This window comes from Physeter macrocephalus, chromosome 8, assembly GCF_002837175.3.
Source record: "Physeter macrocephalus isolate SW-GA chromosome 8, ASM283717v5, whole genome shotgun sequence".
NCBI classification, from domain to species: domain Eukaryota; kingdom Metazoa; phylum Chordata; class Mammalia; order Artiodactyla; family Physeteridae; genus Physeter; species Physeter macrocephalus.
Genome location: NC_041221.1, coordinates 4,666,936 through 4,678,096, shown reverse-complemented (window position 1 = coordinate 4,678,096; position 11,161 = coordinate 4,666,936). Strand labels below are relative to the sequence as shown.

Below are 11,161 nucleotides of genomic sequence, written 5' to 3'. Positions count from 1 at the left end.
ATGTGGGATCCTCCCAGGCCGGGGCGCGAACCCGGTTCCCCTGCATCGGCAGGCGGATGCGCAACCACTGCGCCACCAGGGAAGCCCTCCTGTCTTTTTTTATAGTCACCCTTTCCTTTGCCCCCAGGCCCTGGCAACCACTGATCTCTTTTCTGTCCCTCTACCTTTGCCTTTTCCAGGTGCCAGACTCCTGTTTTTAAGCAGAACAGAGCCACAAATGAAAACCCTGCCTGTTTTACCTTCTTCTCTGTTCCTTTCCACTGCCCACTCCTAGGTAAATGCAATTAAAAGGCAGGTGGAATTCCTATTTGTTTTTTTCCCCATTCTTGCCTGAAGAATGGCTGTACACATTTAATTAAATATCTTTTTATCATGTAGAAGGAGTATATAATATTCTAGTAGGAGAAGACTCAAGTATTTTTTTCAAAGAGGGCAGGTTATAAATGAGAAACTTAAACATTTCATTATATTCTAGTGTCATGAGAACAACCAACGTCCATAATTGTTAGGTCTTTAGTTTTTATTTCAGAGGGCCCTAGGATACTGGTACACACCCAGACTTAAAGAGGTCTAGATGTGTCATAGATATAAGATGCTTGCTAACTGGTCTTTTATTATGCGATTGCAAGAGGCTGACCCTTTAACGCAAAGCAGAAGGGACCATAATGGGTGAAGGGAGCAGAACTAGAGCTTGACCACTTATGAAACAACCACATCAATGAGCCTGCAGCAAAATCATGAACCTAGCAGGTAAGTGGTATAGACCGCGTTTATCTTCCAGGTGGAATCAATGGATAATGCATAACTGAGAGATACACACTCCTGAAGAGTGTGTATTCTAGTTAATATTTAACTAGATATTAAAATTAAATATTTAACATTCTAGTTAATATTTAAATGTAAAGAATCCTATAGGATTAGGCAAGGCTCATAAATAGCTACTAAAAATCATTACAAAATAGACAAAGAGACATAAATGTACCTACTGATGAAAGTACTCGGTATCATCTCTGATGTATTTTGCAAAAAAAAAAAATAATTCAAACTTGAATCTGATGAGTGGTTCTCAACCACTGATTGATTTAGTACTGCAAAGAACATCTGTCAGTGTCTGGAGACATTTCTGATTGTCACAAGTGGAGGTGGGGCTCATGCTGCTGAAGTAGGCAGAGGCCAGAGACGCTACTTAACAATCAATAGTCCACAGGACAGGCCTCCGCCGCAGAGTCATCGTCCCTAAAATGTCAATAGCACTGAGGTGGAGAACCCTGCTCAAGATCTAATTACCAATCTACAGGAAACACAAGAATGAATTAACACCACAAGGGTGCCATCAGCTAAAGTTAGGCTATAAGAAACTACAGGACAAATGATCTGGGGGTTTTTTGCGGGGTGGGGTGGGGGAGGAGTGGAGAACAAGACAAGGGGGAGTTTATAGGTTAAAGGAGACTTAAAAGATGTATCAACCAATTGTTACAAAATATAGATTTATTTCAGTCCTGATTTGAACAAATCAACTATAAAAAAATTATGAGACAATCTAAGGAATTTAAACACCATCTGATTAACTTAATGATAAGAATTACTATTAACAGTTTTAAGCGGACTTTTGGTATTGCAGTCATGTGGGGAAAAAAATCCCTATGTTTTTGGAGATACAAGCTGAAATATTTGCAGATGGAAATGATATAATGACTGAGATTTAGCTTAAAATAATTGAAAGGAGGAGGGGAGAACCAGGACAAGTCATGAGTTGAGACTTATTTAGGCTGTATTATGAGTTCTTGAGAATTCATTATATTGATTGCTCTGCTTTTGTATTTTTCAAAATCAAAAGGGGGGAAAGTAAGAGGGCTAATCATGACAACTCATTGGAAAATTAAGCCTACTCCATATATTCCCCCTTAGAAATAACGGTATTAATCTAAAGACCCATGAGCCATATCAATTTAAGAAATACAGTTTCCACTTTAAACAAACCAAGACACTTTTTCATTCCTTACCATATTGAAGCCAGCTGAGCCTGTGGTAAACTTGACTGCATAAGAATAGTTCTTGCTTGGGGACCTAAACAAAAACCAGGAAAAAAACATAAAGATGAATCAGCAAATCTTCACTGATCAGTGTTCTGCACACAGGTACTATGCAATCTCATGCAATCACAGTGCTTTAAACAATATTTGCTATTACCCGAGGGGCTTTTTAAAAAGGAAATTAAGCCTCAATGAAAAAGGCAAGAAACACAAAGCACCTGGCACACAGTCAATAAATTTTTGTTAAATAGATGTTTAATGAGGAATGAGTATGTAAAGGATTAGAGTTTCAAAATATAACCTGCCCTTTTGTCCAGGTTACCATCTCTATTCGTATCAGGTTTTTATTTACAAAGCTGAAACTTATTCTCTCTAAATTCAGCATCTTGGCCACCACCTGCTTCCTCCACCACGATGACTATCAAATTCAGATAAGATTCAGAAAATCTTAGAGGAGGAAGGGACCTTAGAGAGAACTCTTCTACTCATTTCATTATACAGACTCTAAAACAAAACTAAACAAAAAAAACTTGCTCAAGGTTGTATAAATGGCCAATATCACAGCCATTTCCTAGGTTAGTGATAAAGAATTCCTGGAATTTCAACTCTCTTCTCCAAATCAGCTCTCACTTCTTAAAATACTTGTATATATCTTCAGTTTTGGTATGAAACTAGCCTTAGATACCAGAAAGGCTACAATGGAAGAATTTGAATGTTTAAATAAACTAGTGTTAGGAGGAGAGAGACAAATGTCTTATGTCCATCACTGACTCCCAAGGTGTAGTCCCAGGATGACAGGAAGACCAAGGAATGGAAAATGGTAGCAACTGTGTTAGGAAGATTACCACGCATAAAATTTTGCTTGTTCTGTGGTATACTGGAATGAGAAAAGTTCACTGATCATTTTATTTAGTCTCTAACATTGTATTTAGAATGTTGGCAACATTAAAGTAGAATTAGCAAAAGTTTAGTGAATGCTTTAATTTATACTTGTAACAATTCTGCCCACTTCAGAACTATATAAAAGAAAGTTCATATTTCATCTACTCAATAAAAAGTGTAACAATACATGAAAAGAACTAGCCCTGGGGACTTCCCTGGTGGCGCAGTGGTTACTAATCTGCCTGCCAGTGCGGGGGACACGCGTTCGAGCCCTGGTCCGGGAAGATCCCACATGTTGCGGAGCAACTAAGCCCGTGCGCCACAACTACTGAGCCTGCACTCTAGAGCCCGCGAGCCACAACTACTGAAGCCCATGCACCTAGAGCCTGGGCTCCGCAGCAAGAGAAGCCACCGCAATGAGAAGCCTGAGCACTGCAATGAAGAGTAGCCCCCGCTCACCGCAACTAGAGAAAACCTGCATGCAGTAACAAAGACCCAACACAGCCAAAAATAAAATAAATAATAAAAATTTAAAAAAAAAAGAGAGAAAGACCTGGTTCAGATAAACCTTGAAAAAAAAAAAAAAAGAACTAGCCCTGGACCTGGATATCAGGACATAAGGATTCCAGTCCTTAATGACATGTGACATTAACAAAACTACTTTTAGGAAGTTCTTTTATCTCTGAAATGAGGAAAATGATCTAGAACAGAGACTGGCAAACCACAGTCTATAGGCCATATCCAGCCCTCCATCTGTTTTTGTAAATAAAGTTTTATTGAAACATAGCCATGGCTTCCCTGGTGGCGCAGTGGTTGAGAGTCCGCCTGCCGATGCAGGGGACACGGGTTCGTGCCCCAGTCCGGGAAGATCCCACATGCCGCGGGGCGGCTAGGCCCGTGAGCCATGGCTGCTGAGCCTGTGCGTCTGGAGCCTGTGCCCCGCAACGGGAGAGGCCACAACAGTGAGGGGCCTGCGTACCGCAAAAAAAAAAAAAAACCAAACAAAAAAACATAGCCATGCCCATTCATTTAAGCATGATATACGGCTGCTTTCATACCGCAATGGCAAAGCTAAAGAGCAGTGACAGTGTATGACTGCAAGTCTAAAATGTTTTTGTATCTGAAAGGGCGAATTATAAGTATACACAAATTCTCTGTATGCCTCGCTCACTCTGCTAAAGCAGTAGCTGTCACTTTTATACATTGCATGAAAAACCAGGCCAGCTTATATGGGCACCGAAGGAATATTTAAAGGTAGAGTTTTAAGTACTGTTTAACATGGTTTGACACCAGTGTGTCATACAGACCCAGACCTGCATTGTCAGTGAACCTGAAAACATTTTGCTGTTTATAGAAGAAGTCTGTTGACCCCTGCACTAAAAGATCCCACTGTCTTTTGCAATTTCTAATACTTGACTCTAAGTCCTAAGACAAGGTTGTGAAACATTAAATTAGATCAGCAACAGCAAAGATAGTAACAGGACAACATAAAAATCAAGCTCTGAGTGTACCGAACTATTCTGTAGAAGCCTACATTCATGAAAGGCAGACTGGCTTATAAGGAAACATTAAGGGAATAAACACAAATCTCAGGTTCCCAAAGCCTACAGTGGGTAGCTATGTTTGAGTAGGGAAGCTTGAATGGAAAGAACAGAGACAATAAAATGAAGTTAATGCTTTACTTCAAACAATGACTAAGACTTTTAGCATTCTGTGATTAGCATATGAATAACCAAATAACATATGCACTGTTTCAGAATGCAAGGAGATAATAACTTATATAACTTAGATTAAGAAGGACTCCTCTCTTTTATAAGACTGTCTCTTTTAAGAGCATGCAGTAGCATATACATCAGGTTGGAAAGGAACGAGGGGGTGCCCACCTAACCAGGTATATCAGCGAAATCAACCCAGGTAATCAATGGGGTAAACTGTGCCATTGCTAAATATTTCACTTGTGCCTCTTTCCATTCTGGGAACTATTCTCAACTTTCTTGATATTCTTCTTAATCTTACTCAATTCTTAAGCTGAATTGAGTAACTGCTTTGGGGGTTGAGGATTCACACAATTATTTTCACAGTTGTGATCATGAAAATAACCTTTGTATTTCATCTCAACAAACCTGCTCTGCTTCCATCAACAGTCTTATTTAGCCTAAAACACACCTTATATTGATTCCTCACAAAGGGAAAACAAATTAAATGTCTTTTATTTACTATTTTAAAATGTACTGTAATAAATTATTCTTTCTATTTGACATGACTATACAAAGATTTGAAAATGAAATTCCCACCTTAAATTCTTTCCAGGACAAAATAGTAACAAGTATACAGCTAAACAGTAGCAAAAATCTGCTCATCCATCCAGTATATTTCAAATTTTATTTTCTGCCTTAGATATTAAAAGTTCTAAATATTTAAGTTCCTGCATCATATACCTTCTACCTGATACTATACTTCGGTCATAAAACACATCCTACCAAGAAAAGAGAATTTCAGCATCAACATCACATCTGAATACTATTTTAAATAACTCCCAGCAAACACCAACAGTGCTTTGAAAAATGGTTTCAGATTCACTGACAATGCGGGTCTGGGTCTGTATGACGCACTGGTGTCAAATCATGTTAAACAATACTTAAAACTCTACCTTTGAATATCCCTTCAGTGCCTATATAAGCTGGCCTGGTTTTTCATGCTATGTATAAAAGTGACAGCTACTGCTTTAGCAGAGTGAGAGAGGCATACAGAGAATTTGTGCGTACTTATAATTCACCCTTTCAGATACAAATATACGCTTATTTGCAATTACTGCTGAGATTCTTCACTGGGATAGGGTTCAAAGGTTAGACCAGAACCCTTCGAAGTCTCACCCAATCCTGACATTTTTAAACAAGGATGAATTTTTCTTTTGGAAGTAAAAATGGCAATTGTAAGTGATAGAAAAATAAAAAAGATAGTAAGAATCAGAAATTTAAAATGTTTTCTGCTGAATATCACTGCTTCTCCACCACAGGAAAATGACCCCATTCTCCCCTCCTTTCATATTTGTTAAAGAGCAGTTACATTTTCCCCCCTTTTACCCTTAATGTTTGTATCGGAGATCTCTATTTTCCTTTATTAAAATTATGCTTTTCTTTATAACTCTCTAACAATTTTAAGTGTTTAACCCCTTATTAGAAAGGTTTCTGGATCGTATCATAAAATCCTTTGAATCCTTCTAATGTAGACAACAATCTTTTTTTAAATCCATAGAGACCATATACCGTAACTCTGGCCTTTTGTACATGAAGAAATAAGATCCAAATACCTAAAGTGACCTCCAGCTGGTTAGTGGCAAAGCTAGGTTCTAAACTCCCCAACCATTTACTAACTTTCACCCTGTGTCCTGCCATAAACACTGATTGTTTGAGTAGACAGTTTCAAGTTCATCTACCAAGCTGAACTTCAGAATGTGAACCAGGCTTTGTCCACAGCAGTGTTTCTTTGCAAGTGCGTTGATTTGCAAAACAGTGGCATTTGGGGTGCTGGGGGATCCTTGGTCTAGGTTCTATTTACCAAGAAGCAAAAGCCTGAGGCACTGGAGAATAAAATAACTATGGCCTTATCAGTAGATGAGAACTGGAGGTAAGAGGAACAATGAAAACCCTGTTTAGAAAGAAGTAGAGTAAATAGAGGAAGACATCTGGAAAATCTTCAGCCCAACATCTAGAAACAATTTGCATTTAGAACAAAGATCATGTTTCACTAAATTAATTCTTATTTGTAAATACCTGTTAAGTGTCCACTCATGGTTTTGTCGTGACTGTTGAATAACTGTCTGTATTTCAGTCTGGATGGCTGAGGAACAGCCCATTCAGCTGCCGGAGGAACACTGTGGGGCAAAGAGAGGAAGGAGAGGAAAAAAGGATTAATAGTGAGGAATAGCACATTTAAGTTCTCTGAAAACAGTAAACTAAGAACTTCTCTAGAAAACTAGATTTAACATTTTATTCACTTCCTAATCACTATTTCTGAATTTTCTATAATGACTTGTTCCATTTTTTAAGGTTATAAACCTTTCTCTCCAAACAGATAAGCTCATTATTTTTTCCAAATCAAGGGTAAACACGACAGACCAAGTGGCTGGTTCAAGTTATATGGATAATTTACTAATTTAAAGGTTCTACAAAAGAATGGAAAATCTCCTCGGAACTGAGGTGATACAGTAATGACCAGGCTTCTCTAAACTTCTAGAACAGTCCTCTTTAGGTTTAAAAAGCAATCCTGATAGAAAACAAATAACTGCTTTTAAAGGTGTTAATTCTTTAAAATGTTTAACTTTCTTTACACCAAAATACAGAATGTATTTCTTAATGAAAGGAAGTTATTTCATTCTGAGAGTTTAAATGCCCAAAATGGAGTTTCCCAGAGAGAAGAGAACATTCCCAGGGCGGTTGGCAAATCAGCAGTGCAGTATGGAAAGGAGCTCTGCTTCTGACTGCAATCCAGCGCTGACCTTTCCTTGCCAATGTGCAGCTGACCTCAGCAAAACCCTTGCTGGCAGCCAGTTCGGGTGTAGACCTCCTTGGTGATCGGTTCCTCAGATTAGTTCCCACACAGTACCATGCTGGTTGGTACCCATGGCTTGTTGAGAGCCAGATGTTTCAATTGGGCCATTTAAACACGATGGCTGAGCTGGCAGTAAAAATGGCATTCCACTTCCAGGACAGATTACAACTAATGCCCCATTTGCAATTTCCTTTCATTTCAACAAAAATATCTCTTTCCCACAGATTACAGTGAAATTTTAATCATGAACTGGACCTTTTAATCATCATTTATGTATGTTACCTATGCACTGATACTTACTATGTACACTTCTCAAAGCACAGCAACAGCTCCCAAACACTTGAAAAGTACCTATAAAAATTTATCTTTTCAATTTTTATAAACTTCTTAATAAAAACATTTACCAAGTTCTAATCTGCTGTGCATACTTCTGCAACAACTCTCTCATTTTAAACTAATATTTTGCAGATTCCAACTCTTGCCTATTTGTCAAGAAGCTAATTATATCTCTCCTGCACCCCAGGAATGTAAGGTATTACACCAAAGGTGTTCAAGATTACACTTATCCAATCATAGTTTTCTGCCAAATTCCTGAGAATTTAAATAGGCCTAAAAATGCATTAACCAAAAAGTTAGATGCCACATTATAAAAACTCGCTAGAAACTTAAATTATTGAAAGGTAACTACCCAAAAAACCCCAGTGTTTTTATAACCGAGCAGGACCCTATGGGGCCTTCTGCGGACAGACCCCTCCCCTCACGTTCTCTGCCTGTCTCTATTTTTTTTCTCAGCCTATCTCTTGTTTGTAGAAAAGCTGTAGTCTCCCAGGCCTCCCGAGTCACAAAAGCCTGGCTCAAGAATTAATGATTGAAAGTACATGAACGTGTAGTGACAAAAGCAGCAACTGGGCCAGGAGAACTGGTAACAATGTAAACAGTCAGCCATATGGCAGTCACAGAATCTTTAGTTCCTCCCTGAAGTACCTAGATAACAGTATCTAATGCACATTCCCGAGTTGTCTTACAGATGCTAAAACTCCACCAAAGGGAAGCTGGAGCCTAAGGATTGATAACATTAACCCCTGTGGCACTGCCCTGTTACCTCACCATAAAACAATCAGAGAACGGTGCACAGCTGATCACACATCCTGCGACTCCCTTCCCTCATCTTGCCTTTAAAAATGCTCCCCTAAAACCCATTGGGGAGGTCAGGTTTTTTGAGCACTAGCTGCTTCGGACTCCTTGTCTGGCGCCTTACAACCTGGTGTCAGTAGACTGGCTTTACTGCACATGGGCAAGCAGACCCAACATTTTAATAGCATTAATGTTGCTAATACTGGCTGTTTGTTCATTTTAATGTCACAAGTCAATTTTAAGACAGATTTCAAAATCACTTGTGGAAAGTCAGAGAAAACTCGAAGTTCAGCGTGATATGGGAGAAAGAATAGAAAACATGGAATTTAGTGTTAGATGATCTCAATTTAAATCTCAGCTCTGCTGTTTAGTAAGCTGTAAACTATGGGTGAGAAATATAACCTCTCTGGGTGTTTCTTCATTCACAATTCTGAGCCAATTACTACCCTACAGGTGGTTGTGCGGGTTAAATGGGATTAATGAGTCAAAGCAGATACTCAATAAATATTCCTGCATCCTAGGAGTAAAACCTTAATTAAATGGAACACAAATACCTGTATACCACAATTAACTGAAGTTTTTAGGGCAAATTTTAAGAACACCTGCCTTAAAATCAGAAAGATCTCAGTTCAAATCAGCCCTATCCCTTAGGAGTTAAGTTATCCTGCGCAAGTCACTTACTGTCTCTGAGCCTCCTCCTCATCTATAACACAGAAAATCATACTCATCTTATGGGGAAGAAGGTGAGCATTAAATGAGTTAATGTGCATAAAGCATTTGGCACAGTGTTTTCCAGTTTATGGATTTCCTTTATATTATTTTTTTAAAGGCAATGAATTATTGAATTATATCCAACATGCTCTTTTCTTTAAAGAGGAAAAATGACTCAATTCACTTAGGAAAGATTCCTAAAGAGGACTGAAACAAGAAAAGATGGAATCATCTTCATTTACATCTCCTTTTCATTTGGAAAGCTTTGAGACTGCTTATCAAGAGACTTAATTTTTTATTTTAGTACAGCAGTATGCAAGGGGAAAAAAATGGGTAAAATAAAAATATGAAAGATAATATGAACCAAGATTGGCCAGAACAGAAGCAAACAGGTCATGTAAGCTGTACCCAAAATTGAGCCACATATTTGATTTAATAACAACTGTCCCATAACCTGAATAACTCATTTCATAAAACCTGATCTGAAGTTTTACTAACAATCCACACAGACTCCATAAGATTCTCTGAGATAAAATTAGAGCCAGTTTTGGCTCTAATCTTCATACAGTATTTTTTATACATAAACTTTTAAATGACTGACACAAAACAGTTAATGTGCTTTTTTCCCTCATACCTAGAGTTCTATTTTTTTAAACGTTTACTACTACCTATTTATCATCCTCTTTAAAAAAAAATCAACATGCAAAGCTTTCAAAGGAAAAGTAGTGTTCTTGATTCTGTCATCTCTACAACAAATAAATAATAAAACCTAGTAACATTATCCAGAATTAAGAAAATTATTAGCATTCTGCAAACTAAAACAAGACAAATAAAGAACACAGAGCTAATTCACTTTCAAATGTATGAGTCAATCAGATAATGGCTTAACCAAACCACCCATTTAAAAAAACAAGCAAACTTACCTAGCCACGTCAAATGATTGTGCCTTCTGTAATTTAGTGTTTAACTGTGACCCTGGACCAGATCTACTAAAGGAAGAACTCTTTGGCAATGTGGCTGCCAAAAAAAAACAAAAAAAAAAATGTTGAATAATTTTAATTTTACAAAAGTAAGAAACATTTCCCTATTTATAAAAATTAAAATGCATGGTCATTAAATCTGAGGCAGAAATTATTCCTCCCTTCTTACCATTCCAGACTCAAAAAGTTATTCCCTCCTTGCTTCCTGACCTCTAGCCAAAAGTGTTTTACTAGTTCCTTCAGAAAATCACCTTACTAGGTAGTAATGTTTACATCCATAAAATCTGACTCTTCCTTAAATACTTAGTATCACATTTTATAGGATCTGTTCCAACAGTTAAAGAAGTAACAGCTTAAATAGATAGCTGACATATTCTTAACTGCACTGAAGGAGCTGAAGTATTAGTCCCAGATGTTAAGAGCCAAGAAGTCACAGACTTGTCTTGGCCAGATGACACACGATGCCAGGAAGGGCCAGCTTTTGTGTCTGAGTCTCATTCAGGCTGGTTAGCTGTGTGTCAGGAGAAAAACTTTGAGCCTTAACCAACATTCCCTTCAAACTTGCCTACTGTCTTGCAACATTTGCCGCAAAAGAAAAGACACGGTGCGTGGATTCACTGCTACTACTGGAAAAATAATTACAAGCATTTTCTCAGCTGCCATCACACCTGTAGTCATGGTCTCCTATGAAAGATAAACTACATGTGAAAAGAACATCTTAAAAACAAGAGGTCAATTTGGATTCTGTGGCTATAACTTAGAGACACATCCTGACAGATAATAAATGCAGCGGCCTAGGCAGATTCATACATAAGGCTCAAACCCACACTGTCAGTCACTCACGAATTTATTCAGACATATCCGAAGTAC

At 38.0% G+C, this 11,161-nt stretch overlaps 1 protein-coding gene across 1 annotated transcript in view; it reads right to left on the bottom strand.

Moving 5' to 3' along the window:
* ITSN1 (intersectin 1) overlaps window positions 1-11,161 on the bottom strand; it is a 248,386-nt gene that overhangs the window by 143,578 nt on the left and 93,647 nt on the right. The window contains exons 8-10 of the mRNA XM_028492624.2: window positions 10,235-10,328; window positions 6,689-6,789; window positions 2,004-2,067 (exon numbers count right to left, since the gene is read on the bottom strand). Of these exons, the coding sequence (XP_028348425.1) occupies window positions 2,004-2,067; window positions 6,689-6,789; window positions 10,235-10,328 (259 nt within the window). The remainder of the gene's footprint in view (window positions 1-2,003; window positions 2,068-6,688; window positions 6,790-10,234; window positions 10,329-11,161) is intronic.